The sequence below is a fragment of the Rhinatrema bivittatum genome, chromosome 4, assembly GCF_901001135.1.
Source record: "Rhinatrema bivittatum chromosome 4, aRhiBiv1.1, whole genome shotgun sequence".
Lineage (NCBI taxonomy): Eukaryota > Metazoa > Chordata > Amphibia > Gymnophiona > Rhinatrematidae > Rhinatrema > Rhinatrema bivittatum.
In genome coordinates this window covers 18190218-18217940 of record NC_042618.1, presented here as the reverse complement: position 1 = coordinate 18217940, position 27723 = coordinate 18190218, and the positions used below count along the sequence as shown (strand labels likewise).

Below are 27723 nucleotides of genomic sequence, written 5' to 3'. Positions count from 1 at the left end.
GAGCGAGACAGTCGTTAGACACCGAGAAGGTGGCTGGACTTGATGGCTCTTTGGCGGCCTTTCAACCTAACCAATTAAGCAGCTACGGAAGGTAGCTGCTGCAATACTCACTTTGTGGTTGAGCAAAACAGAACAACCTGGCTCCAACAAATCTTTGTCCACAAAAGACAGAATACTGACGTAGTGCTCCGATCCCACAGAGGTGGACACAATAGCGTGATTGTCATCAATGATCTCCTCCAAGGTTCCCACAGACATAGGAGTTCCTCTCAGGTCATCCACCTTTGACCTCTCTTCCTGTAAAAAAAAGTCAAGAATTGTTAAGAGATTCTTCTTACTCTCCCAATAACAACCAAGCTAAAAAGAAGATTTCTAAATGCTTACACTTCACTTTCAAAAGACAGGGAGAAATAAACTGTAAAATCTTTATCAATTTTTTATATGTTTAAATCTATGCATCAGAAATGTTAGACTACAAGAGATTCTGATAGGGCTCAGAACAGGTACAAGTCATTCTGCATCTCAAACACTTTGCTTTCAAATAATTTTACCACAGTTCTGCTTACTTTTAAACTAGTGAGTAAGTAGTTTTGGTTTCTTATAATAATTAGCAGATCGAAGTGCCCTACTTCCACATCTGCTCCCACCAAGCCAACAGGAACGGGTATGGAGAAGTGAGAGCTCAGGACCAGCTCGCAGAGTAAAGCTGGGAAGACAATCCCATGCACTGCTCATGCAGTTATGTTGTTACCTGGACTAACTAATCTTTGGTACTGTTTAGTAACTAGAAAACAAAGGGATTTTGAAAGCAGCATGGGTGTGCAATACTTCAGGCCCCTCGAGATGTGACGATCTGGAAAATAAAGAAACTTGCAGGAAAAACTTGCATTTAACATTTTTCTTCCAAAAGCCCAGTAAAGAGAATTCATTTTACACGCCTCACTCCTGACTATCTTAGCACGAGAGCCCGGTGGAGACGATCTACAGTGCTGAGGCTCTTCACAAAGGTGAAGATCTTCTAACCACTTAATAAAATGTTCCTGATGTGTCAACTTCCAAGACTACAGGGACACAAGCAGGGGATAGAAGATGGTTATTACCTGCCCACCTCAATGAGCAAAATACACCTAAAACAATATACATACGACGGAAAAGGGATCTAGACAATGCAGCATCTAAATACAAAGAAAATCCCCAGAGATGATCTTTAGTGCCACTTCCCAGCAAGTCAAAATGTGCTCAGATTCCCTTTACACCAAAGCAGTCACTTGGTCACACCAAGCCCCAACACTGTAAAATCCGGTGCATATGTGCACGTGGCGTGTGCATGTTATAAAATTGCCACGTCCATGCGCGCATGCCGGGAAGCACGCACACATGGATGCGAGGCATGGATGCGAGCGTGCTTCTTTTAAAATCTACCCCATAATGGTTAGTGCAACCATAATATGTAGGGCAACACTAACAACTGCCATGTCCATCTGCTATTATTTCATTTCAATGGTAATATTTTCTATTACTCCACCTCTTGTTTTTCTTCCAGTGGCTTCATCTGTTCCTGATTTCTGATAAATTCTTCTTCCATTAGGAGGTAATCTTTAATTCTCTCTAATTTCAGCAACTTCAGTCTGCACTGTGTGTGAGGTGTAACTGAGAAAACAGAACAGCATGGACAGACTTGATCACAAATGTTTCCCCCACCCCAGAAAAAAAAAAAAAATTATACAAAAGATTTAGATTCTTCTCCTGCTACAAATGCTTCTCTTACGAAAACAGCATTTCCAGGAGCCTTCAAAAACACAGAACACTATTTGATACCATATGACTTTCCGGTCGACTAGCTTTTACACTATTTGATACCATATGACTTTCCGGTCGACTAGCTTTTAGCGCCACAAACTGCTCCTAAGCGTTTCTGTAAGAGCTCCTGTGTAAACAGCCAGAACTTCCCTTTGGTATGTAACGATATATGAACATTTGCTTAATCCTGTATATTTACTTTGCTGTACGTTTGTATTAAGCCCCTCGCATCTGATATACTATTTGCTCTTTAGTCTTTAATTTTGGTGCTTTCCATCCCTCCTGATGCAGCCTATGGGTGAAACTTGGAACCGTGTCAGGGGACGCTCTACTTTGATATTGGTTTAGCACTTGACAGAAGGAGCTTCTGTGATAATAAATATATTTTGCACAAAAACCAGAGACAGAATTATTTCATCTGCGTGGACTTTAGTGTTTCACTGTGCTTCTGTACTGTCTAGTAAAAATGAAATATGGTCGTAGGAGGCATCGCTGCTTTAACCAGCCACATCTGCTCTCAGACCATTTCAAGGGAATTCTGGCAATCTCTTTAGACCTCATTCTGTGGGGTTACCGTGGGTGTGCATCACAATGCAATCAAATTTGACATAATCACTAAAGGGAAGACATTAATTAAGTAAAGCTACTGTAGTAGCAAACAGCTTTAAAAAGGGAGACTGACGAAAAGGAAATTAGTCAGAAAAATAAATTAAAAGAAGCAGTTGCCAAGGTAAAAAGTTTGCATCTTAGAAACCCAGATGAAACGAAATATTCCTTCAGTCTTTTTGAATGCATAGAAGGTCAAAGCGACTGCTAGCATGGTTTGATGGTGAAATGAAGGAGGCATTTAAAGCTAAAGGGGCATTGTTCAAAAAATGGAAAGAACAGGCAAATGAAGTAAACAGGCAAGAGCATAAGTGTTGGCATGTTAGATATAAAACAGCAGCAAACAGACCCAGAGAGAATTTGAAAAGGAGCTTGCCAGAGAGGCAAAAACTTATAATAAAACCTTATACAAGTACATTTAAAGGAAAAAGCCTGTGAGGGAGTCAGTAGGGCTGCTAGATGGCCAACGGGTGAAAGGGTACTCAAACAGGACAAGGAAATAGAAAAACTGAATACATTCTTTCCTCTGCATTTATTAAGGAGGATGTTGGGAACATTCCAGTGATGAATCTAGGCAACTAAAACAAATCTCTGTAGAATGGATGATGTTATAGATCAAACAGATAAAGTAAAGAGTAACAAATCACCAGGACTGGATGGCATCTACCCCATAGTCCTAAAAGAACATAAAAATGAAATTACAAACCTGTTACTAGTAATCATTTAAAACAGCCACAATATCTGAAAACTGGAAGGTGGCCAATTGATGCAGAATTGTAAAAAAAGGGCTCTAGAGGTGATCCTGGAAACTAGACTGGTGAGCCTGATGTTGGTGCCAGGCAAACAGCAGAAGCTATTCTTAAAAACAAAACCACTGTTCATATAGATAAACGTGGCTTAATGGAGAAGAACCAACACAGCTCTAGCAAAGAGAAGTCTTGCTTTACCAATCTTTTAGATTTTTTTTAAGGTGTAAATAAAATATGTATGTAAAACATCATGGGATAGCAGGCAGTCTCCTATTGTGGATTGGTAACTGGATAAAAGACAATAAACAGAGGATAGCACTAAATGGTCAGTTTTCCAAAAGGAGAAAGGTCATTCGTAGAGAACTGCAGGGATGGGTACTGGGACCTGTGCTATTTAATACATTCATACATGATCTGTAAAAAGGAATAAGCGAGCTGATCAAATCCCAATTTAAGTTGTTACAACAGCAGTGGATTGTGAGAAACTGCAGAAAGATCTCAGAGATTATAAAACTGGGCATCTGAATGGCAGATGAAATTTGTTAATTTAATACAATGAAAAATAAGGCAAAAGAGCGTATACATACATAAAGGAAAAAAAGGGCAGATGAAATTTAATGTGGAAAAGTGGGAAACACTATTCCAACTACAAGTACACAACAATGGGTTCTCTTCTGGGAATCATCAACCAGGAAAAGGACCTTGGAGCCCTTATGGACAAGGCAGCGAAATCTCAGTTCAGTGTGCGGCAGCAGTCAGAAAAAAGCAAATAGAACATTAAGAATGATCTGAAAAGGAATGGAGAATAAAAAGGAGAAAGGAAAATTGGTTCTTACCTGCTCATTTTTATTCCTGTAGTACCACAGATCAGTCCAGACTCCTGGGTTTTGCCTGCCTGCCAGCACATGGAGACAGAGAAAGTTTTACTGACACTGCCACATAACCCCGTGTGCCACCTGCAGCTCCTCAGTCCTGATCTGTCTCCAGCAGATGGTAGATTAAATCGATGTGCCTGCTCTAAAAATACTGGACCCTGCCGCAGCAGATTGGGTAAGTGACTGAAGCGTAGTGGACAGTCCACCGCCATGTTGATCAGATCGGCAAACCATGGCCTTCGGGCCCACTCGGGAGCCACTAGAATCACTGGTCCCTGGTGAGACTCTATGCGACGTACTACCTTTCCGATGAGCGGCCATGGAGGAAACACGTATAAGAGGACGTGTGACGGCCAAGGAAGGACCAGCGCATCCACCCCTTCGGATCCGTGGTCTCGCCTGTGACTGAAGAAGCGAGCCGCCTTTGCGTTCTGTCGGGTCACCATCAGGTCCAGATGGGGAGTCCCCCATCGCCGCAATATCATGCTCATCACTTCCTCCGACAGTTCCCATTCCCCGGGATCCAACTGTCGGCTGAGGAAGTCCGCCTGGACGTTGTCGACACCGGCGATGTGAGACACCGCAATCCGATCGAGGTGGTGCTCTGCCCATCTCATCAGCATGTTGGCCTCGTCGGACACGGGATGACTTTTGGTGCCACCCTGCCGGTTTATGTAGGCCACCGCGGTCGCATTGTCGGAAAGAATCCGCACCGCCCTGTTGCGTACCATTGGCAGGAAGTGTTGTAGGGCTAGCCGGACCGCTCTGGTTTCCAACCTGTTGATGGACCACCGGGTCTGAAATGGCGTCCAAAGGTCCTGAGCCAACTTCGACTGGCACACCGCTCCCCAACCGGATAGGCTGGCATCTGTCGTTACCACTACCCATTGGGGACTCTCGAGATAGACCCCCTTCAGGAGATGATCCGGATTGAGCCACCAGGACAGACTGGACCTGGCTGGTTCGAGTAGAAGCAAGGGGATCTGGTACTCCTCCGACTTGGGGTCCCAACGCGAGAGCAGCACCCTCTGTAACTGTCTCAAATGAGCAAAGGCCCAAGGGACTAATTCCAGGGTAGACGCCATATATCCAAGAACCTGCAAATAATCCCACACCACTGGGGAGGGGGGAGAGAGAGGAGGCGCCGCACCTGGGACATCAATCTGTCCATGCGATCGAGGGGTAAAGAGACTCTGCCCGCCAACATATCGAATCGAGCCCCCAAGAACTCTATTACTTGGGAGGGGATCAGCTGGCTCTTGGCAGAGTTGACGACCCAGCCCAGGGACTGTAGACGACACACAACGGCACGGACCGCCGCGTGGCAGAGGTGCTCCGACTTCGCCCGAATAAGCCAATCATCCAGGTATGGATGCACCAGAATCCCTTCCCGACGTAAGCTCGCCGCTACGACTACCAACACCTTGGTGAATACACGAGGAGCGGTCGCCAGGCCAAAGGGTAGGGCACAAAACTGATAGTGCTGGTCCAGGATCATGAACCTGAGAAAGCGCTGGTGGTGTTCCTGAATCTTTATGTGAAGATATGCCTCCGTTAGATCCAAAGAAGCCAAAAACTCTCCTTTGAGGACCGCCGCAATGACCGACCGCAACGTTTCCATGTGGAAGCGAGACACGCGCAAGGCCCTGTTGACCTGCTTGAGGTCCAAGATTGGTCGAAAGGTCCCATCCTTCTTCGGCACGACGAAATAGATGGAGTATCGACCTGTCCGGCGCTCCGACAGAGGAACCTGTGTAATGGCTCCCAGAGCCTTCAACCACTCTAAAGACTGAAGGATCACCTGTAGCTTGCGCGGTGGTCTGCATGGTGACATCAGGAAAAGATCCCGGAGGGGATGAGCAAAATCCAAAGTATAACCGTGACTTATAATATCTAGTACCCACTGGTCGGAAGTAATTTTGACCCATTCCTCGTAAAAGTGAGACAGTCAATCCCCGATGTTTGGGATGGAGGAATGGGTCGGCGTCCTTTCATTGTGCAGGCTTGCTGTTGCTGGCGAAGGCATGGGTTCCGGCTTGTTGAGGTCGCCTGCCTCGAAAGGAAGATGGCCAAGACTGTGCCCTCGAAGCTGGCTGTCGAGGGGTATAGCTCGAAGCACCCCTATTTGACCGAAAATGACGCTATCCCCTGAACCAGGCTCGGTAGTTTCCTGGAGAGCGGGCTGCCCTGGGCTTGTCTTCCGGTAGCTTGTACACTTTATTGTCCCCCAGGGCTTTGATAAGTTGTTCCAGCTCATCTCCAAACAACAACTTACCCCGAAAAGGGAAGGAGCCGAGTTGAGATTTAGAGGAGGCATCCGCAGACCAGTTCCGGAGCCACAGCAGGCGCTGCGCAGAGATCGCCGAAGACATAGTACGTGCCGAAGTCCGCAGGAGATCATAAAGGGCATCAGCCGTATAGGCCACAGCTGATTCCATGCGGGCCGCCTGCTCAGCCTCCCCAGGGGGAAGGGCCTGTGCTGTCAACATTTGCTGAACCCAACAAAGCAAGGCCCGCTGTATAAGGCTACTACATACTGCAGCACGTACTCCCAAGGCGGATACTTCAAAAATGCGCTTGAGCAATATTATTTAATACTTTTTCTATACCGGAGTTCATGTACTAGTACATATCGCTTCGGTTTACATATAACCAAAAATTACCAAAAATATGGTTTACATATAACCAGGAATTACCAAATATATGGTGAACATTGAACGATAGCAATAAACAGATAGCAATTAATAAATATGTAAGTAAATAAAGTATACCTTAAACAAGAAGCATGTGTTTGAAACATAAAATTAGATATATACAGTGAACTATAAAAAACTAGGTAGTGTATACATTGAACCTGTTGTATTATGCAAGTAAGCGTAAAATGTAAAGTGCAGTATAGGTGGTAAGTTCAATAGTTGATATCTCCAACTTCCGATCCTGGAGCTCCTTCAGCGCCGTGCCCCCAGTCACCGGAATAGTAGTGTGCTTGGCTATGGCCGTTACTGCGGAATCCACCTTGGGCACCTTAAGGAGGTCAAGCGTCTCAACAGGGAGCGGATATAACTTCTCCATGGCTCGGGTGACCCGTAAGGAAGCCTCCGGGGCCTCCCACTCTCGCGACATAACTGTGAAAGTTTCGGGTGAAAAGGGAACGTCTGAGGCGCAGCGCGAAGTCCCGCTAACGCTCCGTGCCCTGTAGACACAACCGAGGATTCCTGGGATAGGGGGAGCCCCAGTTCTTGCAGCACATGCAAAATTAAATGGTCTAGTTCATCCCTATGAAACAGCCGCAGGACCTGCGGGTCGTCACCTTCCACCGGAGCAACATTATCTCCCCTGTCGTCCAGGGAGAATAGATCCTGGGAACCCGGATCCACCGGATCGGGCAACCCTTCTGGCAGCTTCCCTCCCGAATCCCTCAGGACCTTGGCTGGACCGGGAGACTGAGAATCCCACTCAGACTCTGCCTCTAAATAAGCCTTATGCAGCAGAAGTATAAATTTTGATGAAAAGGGTTGCTGCCGCTTTAAAGCCCCCCCCCCCCCCCCCCCCCCCCCCCCCCCCCCCGAGGCCTTACCTGAAGGAGGAGCTGGCTCTGGCTGAAAACCGCGCGGTCTGTGAGGCGGGGACAGTAAAGGAGGGAGCTCCCCTCCCTCCTCCGAGTCATCAGCATCCCCATCGGAGGCGGACAAGATGGCCGCCGCTCCTGCACTAATCGGGAGCGAGCTAGGCCCCTGCCCCCCGACCTCGTGGTATCCTCGCGGCTGCCTGCGCCGCAAAACAATCGCCCCCCCCCCCGTGGCGAATCGTGGCGCTGCGAAGGCCGCTCGCCCCCGGGGAGACACCGGGAGCAGTGGCCTTCGCGGGAGAGCCGGAGCCCTGGCTCTCCGCAGGAGCTGCACGCCGTCCCCCCGAGGCATTGTTTGCAGCCGGGTGGAGAACTCCACCCCCTCCGGAGGCCCGGGAGAGATGGCAAGCGCGGCTGAGCCGAAGAAGAAGAAAGCTAAGTTAATTTTAAACTCCCTTTCTCTTTGTTTCTTTTTTTTTTTTTTTTTTTTTAACTACGCTCAGCCCGTGGGGAACGGCCAAGGAGTGCGGCGTCTCTGAGGGAGGGGGAGAGTGACCGGCCCACCGGTGAATCCTCCCCCTCTTCTCACCGGGCCAAACTGAGACAAAACTTTCCGGGAACAGGCAGGACAAAGCCCCGCCGAGCCTGCCAGCAGTAGGCTGCTTGAATGAGATAGAAAATTAAATTATTTCCCCTTTTTTATTATTTTTTTTTTTTTTTGTGTTAAACAATTTTATTAAACGCAAAAGAAGCATAACAACAAGAACTGTAAATACATTTTTCATTTATCACCCACTTAGAAGTTCCCGTGCTATATCACCCCAACCTCCCACCAGGAACCCACCCTCCTCCCTAACCCGCCCACTGTGCTACATTGTCCAGTAAATGCCGTGTTGATGAAGTTCTCACAGACCCCCAGCAGAAATCAGGTCCATCAACAGTTGAGAATAAGACTCCTGGCCCGATGAGGTAGCACCTGTAAGTATTCTGTCCACACCTGTAGAAAGTGCCGACGTTGCTGGGGACTAGATTTTGAGGTCTTATTGTCCATTTGCATCATTCGGTGAAGATGATTTCTCCACATCCAGTAAGAGGGACAGGAAGTCTCTTTCCAGTGAATCAGGATGACCTTTTTCCCCACTGCAAATGCTTTCCGGACAAAGCATCGGAGCCCTGGTTTCCGAATTACAGTATTGGGAATACAGTCAAATATAATTATGTAAGGTGAAAGGGAAAGATTCACTGTTAACAACCCATTCAAATAATGCACAATCTTCCCCCAATATACTTGTATACCTGGACATTCCCAGAAGACATGAAGAAGGGAGCCAGGAGAACAAGAACAACGAAGACATGATGCTGACTGCGTCAGTTTCGCATAGAATGCAATTTGCGGGGTCACATAAGCCCGATATATCAGTTTCAATTGCATCTCCCTATAATACATGTTACTAGTGGTCTCCATCAACCTCTTCATACTAGCTTTAAGGACCCCAACGGGAACCTGAAACCCACCATCCCGAGTCCACCTCTCAGACACCTGGCGAAACACCTCAACCGAGGCAGCAGAGCCCAGCCTTTGATAGTAGACCGACAAGGAAGGCCCTCCTGCAGCTCCCAAGTGGAAAAACCGTTCCAACGCATTCAAGTGGGCTAGTTCCTTATAGATTGCCGGTATTGCGTGGAAGTAGTGTCGAAGCTGCAGGTAGCCAAATAAATGCGTATTTGGCAAGCCGTGCTCCATCTGAATGTCCGCAAAGGAATAGAAGGCCCCCGAGCAGTCTATCAAGTGACCCAACATGGTAATACCTGTCCTCTGCCAGTCTTGAAACACCCTAGACTGAGAGCCTGGTGTAAAATGAGGATTTCCCCTTATAGGCAATAAGAACGCACTGTAGGTCGACAGACCCAACTTCTGAGTCAAGTACCGCCATGCGTATCGGAGAGGTGCAATGAGTGGGTCTCGACGAACTGACTCCGCCAAATCTTTTGCCGGGCACATAAGAACGAAGACAATATCTAGTGGTGTCAACAGCGTTTGTTCCGCTAAACTCCCAACGTATATGGAGGTTCCTGATATCCAATCCCTAACCACTCTGAGATTAGCCGCAACCTCATAACGTTGCAAATCAGGCACCCCCATACCCCCCTTGCCCCATTTTAGTTGTAACCAGCGCAGCGGTATACGAGCCTTTCTTCCCCTCCACAAAAAGGCTCGCAACAGTTTATCTAGTGTCTCCCCGTCCTTCCTTGTGATATGAAACGGAAAATTCTGCAGGACATATAACCACTTGGGCAGTATGATGAGTTTAAATAAGTTAACACGTCCTCCCAAGGATAACGGAAGCTCCCGCCATCTCTCTAACTTTTCCTGTGTTAAGTGCAGCAAGCGGGTTATGTTAAGGGAGTATATGGAGGCCAAATCAGTGGATAAGGAGATCCCCAGATAGTTTAAAGCCGTCCCCGCCCACTGGAGAGGAAATCGTCCCGTCCACCGCTCCCTCAAAGCGGACGGGAAACCCAGTGCCTCCGACTTGTCCCAATTGATACTGAGTCCCGAAAATTCCCCAAAGTCGTGAAAGAGTGTCAAGAGAGATGGAAGGGAACACTCCGGTGAGGTAAGAAAGACCAAAATATCATCCGCGAACGCAGCGTATTTAAATATCTCACGCTTATTGTTGGAATAAAATTGGATTATTAGGAGCAGCTTGCAGCGCTAGGAGCAAGGGTTCCACCGTAAGCAAAAAAAGCAAGGGGGACAAGGGACAGCCCTGACGGGTACCTCGTCCTACAGACAATGGAGGGGATAGGTCCCCATTAACCAGCAAGCGGGCTTGAGGGTCGGCATATAACAATTGAATGGCTTGCAAGAAAAAGCCCTGGAACCCCATTTCCTCCAGCAACTGGAACAATAAACCCCATTCAACCTTGTCAAATGCCTTTTCGGCATCCAGACTGACCACCAAAAAAGGAAGGACGGTGCGTTTACACAAAGCCATCGCTATTGCCACTCTCCTGATGTTTGTGAGAGCATAGCGACGCTTAACGAACCCTACCTGACCTGGTTGAATCAAAGATGGTATTATGGTGCCCAGACGATCCGCCAGAATTTTCGCGAGGAATTTTTGGTCTACATTCAGCAGGGATATTGGCCGATAACTCGACGGGTCCATTAGATCTTTTCCTAATTTTGGGATCAGTGTCACGTGCGCCGTGTTTCCAGATGGAGGGAATGAACCCTTTTGTATTTATTTTTTTTTTTTAAATGACCCAGTCACAGGTTCTTACTGTATTATAGCTTTTCTTTTTTTTTTTTTTTTTTTTTTTTTTTGAGGTAATCAAACCTGGTGGGGCAAGCCCCCAAGGAACCAGAGATCAGGAACTCATTTGCTGGAGTCAGAGAAAATACTGAGGGATCGCAGGTGGCACCCCGGTTATATGGGTGGTGCTTTTCAGTTTTTCTCTCTGACTCCATCTGCTGGAATGGAGGCATAACCCAGCAGTCTGGACTGATCCTGGTACTTACAGGGAAAGGGATTTGCCCAAGCTCACAAGGAGCAGCAGTGGGATTTAAACCCTGGCTTCCCTGGTTCACAGCCTGCTGCTCTAACCACTAGGCGGCTCCTCCACGCCTGAAGGAAGGAAAAATTACTCTTTTGGCAGATGCCACTAAAATCCGCAACAGAGTGGACACACCAGGAGTAGTAGAGAGAATGAAATGTAATCTAAGAAAACTCAAGGAGTGATCAAAGGTTTGGCAACCGGGATTCAGTGCAGAACTCCAAAGAAGCTGCATGTGATTGAGGGGGGGTGAAAGTCTGATGTGCACAGACTGGGAGAGAGACCTTGGGGTGACAGCGTCTGACGTTCTGAAGGCGATGAAGCAATGTACCAAGAGGGATGCCTGGCTGCATGGAGGCAGGTACAATTAGCAGGAAACAGGACCCGAGAATGCTTCTGTACAAGTCGTTGGTGAGACCTCATCTGGAGTACTGGAGACTGTATCTTAAAAAGGAAGGAAGCGGTTCAAAGAAAGGCAATCAAAATGGTGTGAGGTCTGTACCAAAAGTTATGAGGCGAAACTGAAGGACCTAAATATGTATACATTGGAGGAGAGGAGAGAAAGGCGTGATAGGATACAGACTTTTAAAGATATTAAAGAACGCACAGGAATCAAACCTTTTTCGATGGAAAGAAAACTGTAGAACAAGGGATAATATGAAGCTAAAAGGGGGTCAACTATGGACCAATGATAGGAAGTATTCCTGGAAGAGATAGGACAGTAATGGAATTCAAAAGGGCATGAGTTAAAAACAGAGGATTCCTAGTGGCTAAATGATGGAGATGAAGAAAAGAGCAACCTGTGTTAACTGGGGTAACCTGCACAGAGAAACAAACAAAAGATTGCTAGGCAGACAATGAACCACTTGGGTATTTTTCTGCCCACAATTTACTATGTTACTACGTAAGGAGCCTGTTAGTCCCTTACTAACAGGACTATAACAATTAGGCATGGGGAGAGACAGGTTGATAGTTTGATGGGTTTGCAGCTCCCCCATGTGGCAGCTACCAATGGTAGCATCCTCAATGTTTTTCTAGCAAGATCACCATTTTGCTCTCGTGGATCCTTTTTGCTTTAAAGGAGGCATCATGTTTTAAGGTGTGCTCTTATTTTTCTAAGTCTTAAGCTCCATGAACACTTTTATTTTGGATAAGAGTTTCTTTCCACCCTCTCAAGTCACTTATTTGAGTTTTCAGTTCCAAATCCTTTTGGACTCAGTTAAGCTATTTTGGGTTTTCTTCTCAAACCAAGGAGGAAGTATATTCTTAACAGAGGAACCTGAGGTCATCAGAATCCAAGGAAAGGATGACTTTCAGACATCCTGAGAGAAGAGAAGGAGAGAAGCTGGACCACATCAATGATCCATGAGAAGCTACTGAGGTTGAGAAGGAGAAACAAGGTAGCACCCTTGATTCTACAAGAGGAAGTAGGAGATTAAAAAAAAGACTAAATACTTTAAAAGCACTTAATTGATACTTCATCTACATTGGGAGGGAAGTAATCAAGTAACTAAAGGAACTAATTGAATTGGAAAGACATCTGAACTTAAGAAAGAGTTTAAGAAGTCACAAACTTCCTGAAAGTATTTTGTACTATCTTGGAAAGGAGTTACACAGCTGTAAAGACCTTTAATTCATCATTGCACCTCATCAGTAAAGAGAAAAGGTGGAAACGCCTCTCCCGTGTCTTATTGAGTGTGGACTTTAATATTAGCCGGTACAAGAAAATTAGGTCTTACCTCCGATAATTTTCATTCCTGTAGTACCAAGGATCAGTCCAGACTCCTGGGTTTTGCCTCTGCAGCAGCAGATGGAGACAGAGCAAACTTGTCAGGTTCTGCCATAAATACCAGGGTGCCACCCACAGCCTGCCAGTATTATGCAATGTCAAAGCAGAATAATTCCCAGCTGCAAACTAACTATATACCTGAAGTTCAACCGGGAAACCCTCGGGTCACTACCCCCAACAAGGAACCTGACCCGAAAACAGAAAAAAACCGACAGGAATAAGAATCTTCCCAGCCCCAAAACCAATTAGGACAGAATGAGGAACAGCGGACTCTCCGACTTAATGCAGAAGAGGGCGGGATGCTGGACTGATCCTTGGTACTACAGGAACGAAAATTATTGGAGGTAAGACCTAATTTTCTTTTTCCTGTATGTACCGAATCAGTCCAGACTCCTGGGATGTACCAGAGCTCCTACTACTTGGGATGGGACCCGGAGAGGCCCGCTCGCAACAGACCTGCTCCGAAACTTCCGTCCCTGGAGGCCTGAACATCCAACCGATCATGACGCGCGAACGTATGCAACGATTTCCAAGTCATTGCTCTGCAGATCGCTTGTGGAGAGATCTGGTGACACTCCGCCCAGGAAGCCACCTGGGAACGCGTAGAAGCGCCTCCAGCCCCAAAGGCAAGGGTCGACCATTCAAACGGCATGCAAAGTAATGGCCTCCTTCAACAACCTCGAGATGGGGGCCTTGGACGCCCTATTACCCTTTTTGGGGCTCTTCCAGAGGACAAAGATGATCCGAAAACCCTGAAACCATTAGAGACCTCTAGATAGCGCAGAAGGATCTTACGCACATTCAGTTTCTTCAAGTCCTTAGACAAAAAGGATCCGAACTGTCGAGCTGCGCAAACGCCGGAAGCTCCACCTACTGGTTCAAATGAAAAGAAGAAACTACGTTCGGTAGAAAGGAGGGAACTGTCTCGAGACTAATTCTGGACTCCAAGATCCGCAGGAAACGGCTCCCTACAGGACAACTTCTGAAGTTCCGAAACACGCCTAGCCGAAGTGATCGCCACCAAAAAGACTACCTTCAACGTGAGGTCCTTCAGGGGTCGCCCTCCTCAGTAGTTCGAACGGTGGGCCACACAAGGCCCGTAACACCACATTTAAGTTCCAGGAGGGACAGGGAACAAGCAGCGGTGGACGGAAATGCTTTGCCCCCTTGAGAAAACGGGCGACGTCTGGATGTGGCGCCAGCATTCCCCCTTCCACCAAATCACGTAAAACAAGCTAGGGCAGCCACTTGCACCCGCAACAAACTACAGGACAGGCCCTTGGCCAAGCTGCCTTGAAAGAAGGCTAAATCTCCAGCACGGACGTCCAAGTGGGCTGAATCGTCCGAACTACACGCCAAAATTCAAAAACCTTTCAAACTCATGCATATGATAAGGAATTCGAGGACTTGCGCGATCGCAGAAGAGTGGAGACCACTGCATCAGACTAACCTTTACCTCTTAAACGGCGCTTCTCAAACGCCAGGCCGCTAGACAGAAGCGAGCTACTTGATCGAAACAGACAGACCCCTGATGGAGAAATTCGGTAACGCCAGAAGACGCGGCGGTTCATCTAATGCCAGACTGAGAAGGTCTGCGAATCGAGGACGCCGTGGCCCCTCTGGAGCCACCAGAATCACCTTCTTAGGGTGACCCTCTATTAGCCGAAGGACCTTGCTGAACAGAGGCCAGGGAGGAAAGACATACAGACGGATCGACATCGACCAGGGTAGGACCAAGGCGTCCACCCCCTCTGCCCCCGGTTCCCCACGGCGGGCAAAGAATAGTGGAGCCCTGGCATTCTGAAGGGTTGCCATCAGATCCATGGCTGGTTGTCCCCATCTGTCGCAGATTAGCTGGAACGCCCTGTCTGCAAGCTCCCGTTCTCCAAGGTAGAGCTGATGCCGACTCAAAAGTCTGCGTGAACGTTGCCTACTCCTGCTATGTGAGACGCGGCGATGCTGAGAATCAACAATCGAGCTGCTAACTCCCCTGAATCAACAATCGAGCTGCTAACTCCATCGGGCACTCCGGGTCCCCCCCGGTGATAGATATAGACCACAGTCGTTGCATTGCGGACAATACCTTGACCGACTTTCCCTGAATCAGGGGCAAGAAGGCCCGGAGTGCCAGACGTACCGCCCTGGTCTCCCAACGATTGACCAGTGAAATCGAGCATGGACCAAAGGCCCTGTACAGACTTCTGCAGCCAGACCACTCCCCAACCGGAGAGGCTCGCCTCCGTGGTGACCACCGACCATTCCGGTGACACAAGCGAGACCCCCCCTGGAGGGGATTGTTCGAACGCAACCACCATCCCAGGCTGGACTCCGTTAGGGGCGACGGGAGATGGAAATGATCGGAGACCGGACCCCAGCGGAAAGGCAACGCCGATTGTAACAGTCGCATGTGCGCGAAGGCCCACGGTACCAATTCCAGTGTCGATGCCATGGAACCTATCAAGTGCAAATAGTCCCAAACCGTCGGAGACTGGATCTGCAGCAAGGCCTTGTCGTGTGCCGAATGAAGCTCCCAAACATTCCAGCGACTGAGACGGATTGAGGTGACTCTTGGCGGTATTGACCACCCAGCCGTGGGAGCGCAGTAACTGCAGAACCCGCTGAATGACAAAGCGCCTCGGACTTCGCTCGGACCAACCAGTCGTCCAGATACGGGTGGACTAACAGCCCCTCCCGGCGGGACTGCGCTGCAACCACCACCATGATCCTGGTGAAGGTCCAGGGACCGTCGCGAGCCTGAACGGTCACGCTTGAAACTGGTAGTGCTTCCCCAACACATAGGACCTGAGGTACCTCTGATGATCCTTCCGAATTCTGATGTGCAGGTATGCTTCCGTGAAATCCAGTGAAGCCAGGCACTCCCCCGGCCTCATGGATGTAAACATGGACCTCAAGGTTTCCATGCGAAAACGTGGTATCCGGAGACAGCTGTTGACGTACTTGAAATCTAGTGTGGGCCAGAAGGCCCCTTCTTTCATCGGAACGACGAAGTATATGGAGCAGTGTCCTCTTCATTGCTCCAAGGTGGGAACTGGCACCACTACCCCCAGATGCAACAACCGAACCAACATCTGCTGAACCGTTCGCCGCTTCCCCGCGTAACCGCACGGGGATGGGAAAAATCTCGGATTGGGGAGGCGACCCGTAACCGCGGACCGGGCCAGCGCGCCAAACCTAAAGAGTAGCTGTGTCTTATCCATGAGAAAAAACATTGATCCAATGTGATTTTGCTCTATACCTCTGGACCCAGAGACAGTCTGCCCCTGACCATTGGTACCGAGGAATGGACCGGCTGCCCATTGTTGTGTGGCCTTACCACTTTGAATTTTCTGGGAAGTGTCAGGACTGACGAAAACGCCGCTCACAAAAGGACTGCAACCAGGACTGCTGATAGCCTGTATGCTGCCGGCCTGGAGACGTGGCTGCTTGGGTCGACCTAGATCTTCGATTCCCTCAGAATCGGGACCTGGAACAAAAAACTCCTTTGGACCTTGGTTCATCTGCTAGCGGGCGGTGAACCGTATCTCCATCCAAGAACTGAATAATGTCCTTTAGTTCCTTTCCGGAAAGTAGCCTGCCTTTAAAAGACAACGAGCCCAACTGGGACTTGGAAGACATATCCCCAGACCAGTTCCACAAGCAGAATACTCTCCGAACTACGACTGCTGAGACCATGGAGCGAACGGATGTCCGTAAAGATCATCAAGGTCTGCAGTACTATAAGCCTGCTGCGCTTCGTCCTCCAAATGGCTCCTGTTGGCTTGCCTCTGTTGTATCCAGTGGAACCCTGCTGCGGCCCAAAAATTGCTACACATTGCCACCCGGCCCTAGGGCCGAGACCTCACAAATCCGCTTAAGCAGCAGCTCCAGTTTGGAAACCTGTGTATCCTGAAAGGCTGTGGACTCCGCAACTGTAAGAGTAGGGTTCTTTGTGACTGCAGAAAACACCGCCTCCACTTTCGGCGCTCGCAGAATTTCCAAAGCCTCCCCCAACAGAGGATAAAGCTTATCCCTCATCCTTGTGACCTTCAACCCCAAATCTGGGGTATCCCATTCTCGTAAGAGATCCATAGCAGAGAAATGGAGGGGAAAGGATGTAGGTGGACCCCTCGGGCCCAACAACACAGGATCCATAGATCTTAAGCGAGAGTGTTCCTGCGGCGTCCCAGATTCCTAACTCTCGCACAGGGAGGGAATGAGTGGAATACGTTCCTCCTTCCGGGTCAGCCTGAGCGCCTGTGGGACACCACCATCCACTACGTGAGGCTCTTGCGCAGCACTCTGCTGCTGGTCCCCCTCGCCCTCTACCCCCCTCGGGGGATGGGCCAGTAGGTCCTGACCATCCTGGTCCGTTGAGGTATCTGTGGACGAGACTGATGCATCCTAAGGCACTGTGGACCTCAAACGGCGCTTTGCCATGGGGGCCCCTGACCGCCCTGAAGCCTAGGCCGTTTCCGGGTCTCAAAGGGCAGAGGAGAAGTAATCTTGTCCAACCCCTGCATTTTATTAGCTTTCCTTGGCTGTAAAGACTCGGTGTAGAAAGAAAAAAAATTTGAGAAGGAGGAATCCCTATCCCCTTCAGAGCTATTCCCCCCAGCGAAACCGGGCCCGGGAAGGCCGAAATAAAGGCCCCCCCAAAAACGATCTCTGAGGTGACAGGGAAGGTGGCAAAATGCCTTCCCCCGACGCGGCCCGAGCCGCCGTGCTAAAAAATACAAAATGGCGCCCGTTCCCACGCCCAGCGGGGAACGGGGCAGCAAAAGCATCAGGGAGTTCCCCGAACGCATGGGAGGCCGAGGTAATGCAAAGAACGACCCCTCCTCCCAGTGACCGCCAAGGTGCCCTCCCCTCTAGGCAGACCGGCGGAGCCCAGACTGCCCTCGGTGAGCGAGCTTGCGCCGAGCCACACGCCTGGCATGCCGACTCCCTCGGTATGTCGGGCCGAAGAAAATAAAGTAAAACCTTATTTTTTTTTTTTAAATGCCGGCGGAAGCAAGAACAAGCTAAAAATAACCCCCACTGAAGGGAAGGGAGAGCTGACGCGTTCCCAAACAGAAGACTTTCTTTTTTTTTTAATAAAAGAAAATCAACATTATTCCCCAAAAATTGACTAACTCACAAGCCTATCTCACTAAGCAAACCAGACTGTGGGTTGAGCACTCCTACCATTTGCTGGAGACAGAATAATACTGGCAGGCTGTGGGTGGCACCCTGGTATTTATGGCAGAGCCTGACAAGTTTCCTCTGTCTCCATCTGCTGGTGCGGAGGCAAAACCCAGGAGTCTGGACTGATCCGGTACGTACAGGGAATGAGATTATCAGTGCTGTGTGCAAGAGATTTCATTTATGGGAAAAATAAAGAGCAACATGAAGGCCTTTCCTCCTGTGCAAGAAACCTTGGAAAGTAAATTGGAAGAATAGCTACAACAACAGGGAACAGGGGTTACATATGTATTTGTCAAAACCCATTATAAAAACACTTTTGGAAGCTGTACAGCAGAGTTGGCAGTCTACTAAGTTAGATACTACAAAATCTGAGGATAAAATGTTGAGTGATACCATCTTACCCATGGGTTATATTATAATTATTGGAATAAAACTTTTACTTATTTTGGAACATTAAACGTTTTTAAATGCTTTAGATTTTAACGTACAGTCTTTTTATTTTAGTCAGAGAACAGTTTAGTGGCTCTGTGACATCATTAAACACGTTGCCAGGGCTGCCTTAAAAAGAAACTTTTATAATCAATGTTTGATATGCTTTTTCAACAATAGAGTTCAAAGCCAGTTATAATCAGTTAAATTAAAATGGGTTGGATTAAGTTGGTTAAAAAAAACAAATTCAATGGCATTTTAGTGGACAGTCATTCTAGTAGGGGTTTATGGTGAATCCAATTAGTAGGAAAGGAGAGAGGCTAAGGCAAACAGTCAATGAGGTAGACTGCTAATCTGATGTTTGGTCAAAATGTTCTGTGCAGGTCCAAAGTAACACAGATCCTGAATGTAGGAGAATGGGATGCCTCAGATTATCACCAGATTTCTCAGAGATAGGAGGGTAAGGATCATCCTGGTGCAAGGGGGAAGGCGTTCCAAAGGACTGACGCTGATGCTGTGAAGGTTGTTTCTAGGGCTGGGGATCACAAGGCAACCAAAGGAAGCAGGATGGCTCATGGGGAGTGAGGGCACTGCTAAGGTATCAGAAGCAGGGCTTCGAGGGATAAATAGGTCAAGGTCAGGATTTGATAAGAGTGTTGGTAGCTAGTGTAAGCTTTTCAGGACTCAGGCAGCAGCATTTTGTCTGAGCCGTAGGTGATGGCTTAAGGTATTGGGAATAACAATAGTCTAAGTGAGAGATAACAAAGGCGCAAACAGCAGTTATGAAAGCCACGTCGTCCAGTAACAGATGGAGATGGCGAATGTGAAAGAAAGCGGTTTTGGTTATTGCTTGGATCTGGGTGGTAAATTGGGAGCTAGTATGAAACCTAGATTCCTGACTTGTGAACTGAGGGTAACAGTTGTGCCACTAAAAGTCATGATCCCTTCAGCAAATCAGGAAAAGTAACCACATTTCTAATTATGAAAAATGTCTAGAAACCTGTTTGATCACTGGGCAAGTGAGCAGACAGGATATTTTCCCTGAGCCTTCCTGCACCCACATTCACCCACCCACCATGCTTGCAAAGCACTAACGCTCAATGTGTGTGAGCCAATGACTGCTGAACCCTGACATAAGCTCCTTCTCCCTATCTCCAGTCCCCCCCCATCACCACCATCATCCCAACACTGATGATAAATTATTTTAAAATTATTTATATTCCGCCAATCGTGACACTACGGGAAAAAGTGCTCAGTAAATAGGGCCCTAAGTTTGTACCTGAGGCAAGGTCAAGCAGAATCAGTGGGATCTGAACCCCCACCTCCCAGGTTTTCAGCCTGCTGCTCTGACCACTCTGTCTGCTAGGACAACGGTCACCGATGATGACCCAGTGGGAAAGTGCTTGGCAGGATTATTCGGCTTCTCTACTGTTTCGGACTGTGCTGCGCTAACAAAGTATTTAAGAAGCCTGCACATACCCAAGGGGAGTTTGCTCGCTGCATCTGGTCCCTTCGTTTTCTTCTTCTTCTTCCCAACCCTGGTCGGCACAGGCGGCTCGTATTTCTTCTTCTTGTCCTTTGGATCCAAATGAAGACCTTTCAGTCTGGTTTGGTTTTATTTTCATTAATCAACATTGCCACCACATTCAGGAAAGTTGCACACGTGAGCTGACCTAGGGCCTCCTTCGCAGATGTGTATGGGTGCCAGGAAAACGTCTGACCTGCGGCTCCTCCGTATTACTCTTATATTTCCGCAATATCGCCTGCATCTCAACAGGTCAGAGGAGAATGAAGGGAGCAGAGCTCTTTGAAAGCCCACCATAAAGGTATTAAGCCAGCCCAATAAAAAAAAAAAAGGCAAACACCTACTGCTTTCTGTATTGCTAAAAAGGTCACGTTAGCCTTCATTTCTTTGTTCTTGGCCTTAAAAAAACTGAACTTCAGAGTGCGTGCAGTCCTGTTTTTATATGATGGGGCTTCATATCTGTTTTACCACTGAAAGACTAATGAAGGGGCAGAAAATACAACTGACAAAAAGGGTCACATATTTGGAAAGGAAATTCATTTGCATACAGAATATAATCAGATCTTTCAGTTTGTGGGCAGGCTGCAGCGCTTCAAACGGCGAGGATGAAAATGGGACGCTATATCTGTCCTCCTTCCCACAGCACACTTTCTGTATTTTTTTCTTCTGATTTTTTTTTTTTTTGTCATTTCCGGTTTATATTTTTCTTTTCCTGTCTGGGGCTACCACTCATGAATCTTCAATATTCATAGACCTTTCTGCATATTGTTTAGTCTGCAGGAACTCACATGACATAGAATAAACTGACAGCTACAACAGCAGCACTGAAGATACGGGAAAAAGTAAAAACGTTTAAATTGGAGCTAAAAAATATCATTTAGGGGTTTACTTTTTTAAAATAGCACATATTGTGGTACCATATACCGTGCTTAACAGAGCAACCAAGTTAGTTCACTTGTTTGCAAGGCATCACATTATAATCATAGACCACTGCTACATCTCTTGATACACACAGTGCTTTTTTTAGTTTTATAGTTTTCATACAGGTAAAAGAATGTACTTATTTGAAAACTTAGAAGTATTTTCCAAAGTTGTATCAAATCCCACATGTAGAAAACAGCAGGAACAGTAATACAGAATGGTAATCCAGGATGTCCAGAAGGTGGTAAAATGACAAACAGCACTCCACAAATGCCATAATAAAAAACAATAACAAAAAAAACTCCAAAAGGAGAACATTCGGCACTTGAGATTGTTTTGACAAGGTTGCCTGCTTCAGGAGACAACAGAATGCAAACACTAAACAAGGGCCAGAGCACTCTGTTGATGCCTGAAGCAGGCAATCTTGCTGAAATAGTCTGAGTGTAAAGTTTGTTTTTATTTTATGGCATACCTTTTGCCATTTTACCTTCTTCTGGGCACTTCGGGATTACCGTTCTATATTGCTGCTCCTGCTTTCTCAAATACGTGGATTTTGATACAACTTTGGAAAAGACTTCTAAGTACATTTATGTTTTTCCCTGCATAAAAACTGTAAAACTAAAAAAGCACTGTGTGATATAAGAGATTAGTCCTGTGGGAATTCTGTGCTTCTGTGGAATTTGTCAGGCCCTAGTGTGCCGCGAGCAGGATGATCTCCACTCGCTGCATGCCTGGGCTTTCTCTTCTTCGACATGCCTGGGCTGCGAGCGCGCCAAAAGGAACAGGCCCCAGCGTGCCACGAGTGGCATGGCCTCCGCTCACGGCGAAAAAGGAGCAGTCCCAGGCTTGCAGCAAGTGGGATGGCCTCCACTCGTGGCAAAGATGAAATAGGCCCAGATGTGACGTGCGTGGAGGCCATCCCACTTGTGGGGAAGATGGAGCAGGCCTCCGTGAGAGTGAGCGAGCGTGTTTGCAAGACTGCGAACCTGGTGAGGGACAGCAAGTGTGAGGGTGTGTGAGTGTGGGAGCCTATGTGGGGAGATTGTGAAGGAGTGTGTATATGTGGGAGAGATTGGGAGCTGGTGTGTCTGAAAAAAGGATTGTGTGTATATGAGGGTCTTGTTTGTGAGAGAGGGAGTCTGTGTGAGGCTGTGTGTGTGTATGTATAAGAAAGAGCCTATGTGTTGAGCAAGAGAGAGAGCCAGTGTGCAGGGGTGTGAGAGAGAATTAGGTAGCCTGTGAGGGTGTACGTGTGAGAGAGAGAGAGAGAGAGGGAGCTTGAACGAGGGTGTGGGTGTGTGTGTACAAGAGAGAGGGAAAAGTCTGCAAGAGAGAGAGGGGGGGGAGTCTGCATGAGGGGGTGTGCGTGCAAGAGAGGGGGGGAGTCTGCATGAGGGTGAATGCATGCAAGAGAGAGAGAGGGGAGGAGTATGCATGCAAGAGAGAGAGGGGAGGAGTATGCATGAGGGTGTGTGCGTGCATGAGAGAGAGGGGAGGAGTGTGCATGAGGGTGTGTGCATGCAAGAGAGAGAGGGGAGGAGTGTGCATGAGGGTGTGTGCGTGCATGAGAGAGAGGAGGAGTCTGCATGAGGGTGTGTGCGTGCATGAGAGAGAGGAGGAGTCTGCATGAGGGTGTGTGCGTGCATGAGAGAGAGAGAGAGAGAGAGAGAGAGGAGTATGCATGAGGGTGTGTGCGTGCATATGAGAGAGAGAGAGAGAGGAGGAGTCTGCATGAGGGTGTGTGCGTGCATGAGAGAGAGGAGGAGTCTGTCTGTATGAGGGGGTGCGTGCATGAGAGAGAGAGAGAAGGCGGGGAGTCTGTATGAGGGGGTGTGTGCATGAGAGAGAGAGGGGGGAGTCTGTATGAGGGTGTGTGTGCATGAGAGAGAGAGAGAGAGTAGGGAGCCTATATGAGGAGCTGGGTATGTGTCCTAGAGAGGGATCCTGTGTGTTTGAGAGAGAGGGACAGAGAGAGCCTGTGTGAGGGGCAATATTGCGAGAGGGGTCAAACTCTGAGAGTGGAGATAGAGTGAAAGGGATTGAGCCTAGAGGGGAGGAGAGAGAGAGTGGCTGGCGGAGGAGTTGGGGTCTGAAAGGGCAAAGTGAAAGGAGACTGGCCAGGGGAATAGGGAGAGAGGGTGGAAGAGACACTTCTACAATGAACTTCTAGGGAAATTCTCCTCAAAATATTTAAATCTTTGCATATTTAAGTAATATTTTTTTTCTGTATTACATTTTAAAATAATTACTTAAAGACTGTCATGTATGTGTTATTTTGACTCAATATAAAGTAAGCAGAATTTTGCAGAATTTTACATTTTTGTGTACAGAATTCCCCAGGAGTAAGAGATGTATCTGTGGTATAAGAGAATAATACGGTGCCTTGCAAATATGTGAGTTAAGATGGTTGCTCTATTAAGCACAATAAATACCACCACTCTTCAATATTTTGGTACAATAATGTGTGTTTCTCACCCTTTTGGTGATTTTGAGTATTTTGTTGGTTGGGGACTGTTTGTGCTCTTTTGTGGATTATCATTTTTTAAATAATTCTGAGATGCATGGAAATTAAATAGTTGTTTGGAATACTGAGCCAGAAACCTCAAAGATCATTGTATGTCTCATTCAAATGGAAGTACTGAGCATTATGTGCCACTGTTGCTTTAAGCTAGAATACTTGTGTATTCTCAAGTATGTTCTGGGTACATACAATTCCACTGCACATGGTTATTTTCTTGCTGAGGTACTTGCAGATAATTTTAAATATAACAGATTCTGTCACCTGATCATCTCTGCACTTTTGTTTAGTAGTGTGTATGTCAAAACTATCAGTTTACAAATGCTAGATCAAACCATTAAAAACAGCATTTTCCTACCAGTTAAACTGGTTAAGAAAATACTGGAATGAAGGGAACCATTTGGCATGTGTACAAGAAAAGTTTCTTCATTCAAATTCCACCCCCACACTAGACCCTACATGCATTTCTGCAGCTTACCACACATCATCATGCTGGAACTTGATAAGTTACCTTATCATCCTTTTTGCCTCCCCCTGGACCATGTCCTCCACTCTGACTCTGACCCTGAAAGGAAACCAGGACAGTATAATATTAAACTGACTTCTATATAGAAGATATGGGAAAACTCTGCCAAAATACACCTGAAACATGCAGACTACCCGGCAGAAGATAATTGTTATAAATACTTGAAAAACATTTAGCAAATGGAATCTGTTGCCTTACTGAAATACTGGTGAAGTACTACATTCATCTCTGCAAGGTTTGAAAAATTCCTCTAGAACATACTCACAATTTACTCCTACTGCTGTCCTCCCCCCACATTTTTTGGGAGTGAGCAGGGCTGCAGAAGGAATATATAACCAGTGCATTTCTTCCCTGGCAAGTGCATACCTACCTCACCCCATCTTCTCTTCAGCTCCTCACCTCATCCAGGGGTAGTCCTCTTGCTCTCCTCCTCCAGTCCCCCACCCTCTCACTTTCTTCTTCCCCTTCCAACTCATTTTGCCTCTTTACCCCCCACCCCCCTCTCTCATGCCTCCTCTACTCCCCTCTCCAGACCTCTCACTCTTCCTAAACCCACCAATGCAGCCCTCTCTCTATCTCCAGGGCCCGTAAGCAGGAATTCAGACACTGCCTGCATCTTCTTCTGGACATCAAACGGATTGAAGACATGGCCACTTCCTGCTGGACCCCCAACTGGGACAGAGAAGATTCTGCTGCCTCACTGCAGAAAAAAAACCATTTGCCCCTTGCCAGTGGATATTCCAAACTCTGTTTATGTCTGCTAAAAAATTACAAATACTGTACTACAAAACCAACAAAAATTACAGTATATTTAGAAATAAAAAGGTTTCCCAACTGTATATCAAAAACATTAGAAAGACCAAAACAGATATATATTGCAAGTCAAGGACACAGATGTATTTTTCTTTACCTCACAGTTTTGTGTTTACTGAAAACAAATGTGCTGATCAATAAATGCAGCATAACTAGTGGAAAGATTCAGATAAAATTATTAGCATGACAATTTTACATGTAAGAACATAAGAATTTGTCATGTTGGGTCAGACCAAGGGTCCATCAAGCCGGGCATCCTGTTTCCAACAGTGGCCAATCCAGGCCATAAGAACCTGGCAAGTACCCAAAAACTAAGTTTATCATATGCTACTGATGCTAGTAATAGCATCGGCAGCATGCTTGTCAAGATGCTTTGGTGCTGATGCAATCAATTTGCATAGAAAGTGGGTGCTGAACAGTTAACACCCGCTCTCTTAATGCACCTCAGGCGCCATGCAATATTTAGAGAGTCGAGCTAGCAAGGAGGCACTACAGTCGCTTGTACGACCTTATCGCATCCTTGCTAACGAGAACTCAATCAGTTTTCGTGATTCGGCCAATAGACTCGGCGTTGGTTTTCCTTACCGGCGGACGGCAGTCACGAAAATTGACGCCAGGTTTATCGGCGTCGGTTTTTGTGATGGCTGCCGCCGGTAAGGAAAACCAATGCTGAGGGTTCAGGAAGCGAATGCTTGTCAGTCAAGCTTCCTTTTCCTGAACCTGACTTTTTTTTTTTTAACTTTTTGTTTCTTTTATTTTTCATCCTACTTTTTTTGATGTGCACAGCTATTAACGCCTGCTCCATTCTGCGTTGGACGCACATTGAATATGCGCTAATCCCCTTATTGCATTAGGGGATTGATTAGCGACTGCAGGTTAACAGTGTGCTTGGCTAAGCGCACTGTATTGCATCGGCCCCTTTGTGAGAACATGATTTTACTCTTGGGGGAATTCTGTGCAACTACAAAGTGCAGATTTTGTACAGAATTCCCAACCCCAACCCCGTGCAGAACTCATGAACAGCTGGCTCATGAGAATGCGGCAATGAAAAGAGGTGGATCTACAACCTGTCACAAGAGAGAAAGAGGCAGAGAAGTTGTTTCTGGGCTAGAAGGGCCAGTTCCACAAGGCAATGGAAGGAGAAGCCGATGCAGCTGACTGGAAAAGCCAGATCAGGTAAGGCAGGAAAAGAGGCAAAATGAGGAACTGGCGGAAGCCATTCCTGTGAGCATGAGAAAATATATGCCAAGAATGTGGTCTCAGCCTGCAGCTGCCTGCTTCAGAGTCATCTTGCTGGAGCCTAAGAGGGTGACGAAGAGATAGAGAAAATGGGGGGGGGGGGGGGGTGTACCTGGGTTGTCAGGAGAGTGAAGGAAGTCTAGATGGTTGGGGTGGGGCAGACAGATTGACAGAGAGAAAGCTGGGAGTCTTGCTGGTGGGATGGAATTGTCAAGCCTGAAATAATGGGGGGAGAGAATTGGGAAAGAGGTCAAGCTGAAGGTAGGGAGCAGAGAATTGGGGGTTCAAGCTGAAGTAAGGAACAGAGAGAGTGGAAAGAGGCCAGGCCTTATAATGGGTGAATTCTGTACAAAAAGTAAATATTTATGTTTAAAAATTACTTAAAGACAGTGATTATGTTGTGTTATTTGAACAAAAAGTTAGCAGAATTGTAAAATATTGCAAACAAAATGTTTAAATATTTTGCACAGAATTCCCTCCAGGAGTACCCAATCCACCTTGCTGCAGCAAAGAACTAATCTATCTCCTCGGGAAAGGCCAAATCTCCCGACAAGTAAATTAAGTTTTGGAGAATCTGAGAACCCACTTCATGCAGTTTGACAGAAGAGCTCTCTCAGAGACATACAGAAGGTTTTAGAAGGGAAGCGCCTTATCAAGCTACCCCCCCATCCATCCGTTCCCGCTTAGAAACACCTCTTGCTGGCAGTCTGTGCGTTGTTTTGGTTTTGCTCGTCAGTTTCTAGCCGCCACCAGGCTATCGTACCAGGAGCTTTCATTTCACAATTTCCCCATTTTATCAGATTCCCCCCCCCCCCCCCCAAAGCCAGAACCGCAGTAACCCCAGGCAGCCCTGTCCTGGGGCTGCGATTCTATACTGTATCTACCCCCTTTACTAGTCTAACGGATTCACCAGGGCCGAACAACGTTCCCAGAGCTCCGGAGCGTCTCAGCACAGAGACAGCCCAGGGCCCCGCGGGCTCCGCTGTGCCGGCGCCAGGGTACTGGGAAGAAAAGCCTCCGGGCCGCGGTGGAAACAGTGCGGATGAGTTAAGAAAACCGCCCGATACGTCCGCCGCTTCCCTGCCAGTCTTTGTACCCTAGCGCCGGCCGCAGGCCCCGAAAACTGCTCACTCACCATCCTGTCAGCTCGCGACCGGCTCCGCTTTGTGCCGGAAGTGCGTCACTGTACGGCGCTCGCGCCGGGACAGACGGGAGGCGGGGCGTGCGGGAAAGCGCTGAAAGGGCGCGAGGAGGAGTTCCTGCTTGGACGACGGCGCGAGCGGGGCCGGGGCAACTGTAGAGCTTTATTACCACAGTAATGACGATTAAAATGAATTGATTTTATCAAAACAAAATCGGCTGAAATTAATGGCACGCATGTTGACCATCATGTAAGCCGAGGGGAGGTCTCTTTAAAAATGGAGAAAACCGCGGTCAGTACTGAGCTACTCGCAGGTCAGCTTAGGAGCCTTGAGGAGAATTATGAGATTCAGAATCACAGATAATGCCAGGTAGGTAGGGCGAGGTGACAACATTTGGGGGCAGCAGCAAATGCCCTCCAAAATACCCCCTGGCGGCCGCCTCACTGCCGTTTAGACCTGCAGGCAGGAGTGAAATGAA

The 27723-nt window shown here is 47.5% G+C and overlaps 1 protein-coding gene across 1 annotated transcript in view; it reads right to left on the bottom strand.

The window, feature by feature from the left end:
* PSMC1 (proteasome 26S subunit, ATPase 1) overlaps positions 1–27373 on the bottom strand; it is a 60479-nt gene extending 33106 nt beyond the window's left edge. Inside the window, exons 1-5 of the mRNA XM_029597777.1 lie at positions 27239–27373; positions 24037–24090; positions 20041–20137; positions 1526–1650; positions 112–297 (exon numbers count right to left, since the gene is read on the bottom strand). Of these exons, the coding sequence (XP_029453637.1) occupies positions 112–297; positions 1526–1650; positions 20041–20137; positions 24037–24090; positions 27239–27241 (465 nt within the window). The 5' untranslated portion in view covers positions 27242–27373. The remainder of the gene's footprint in view (positions 1–111; positions 298–1525; positions 1651–20040; positions 20138–24036; positions 24091–27238) is intronic.
* Positions 27374–27723: the final 350 nt, after the last annotated feature.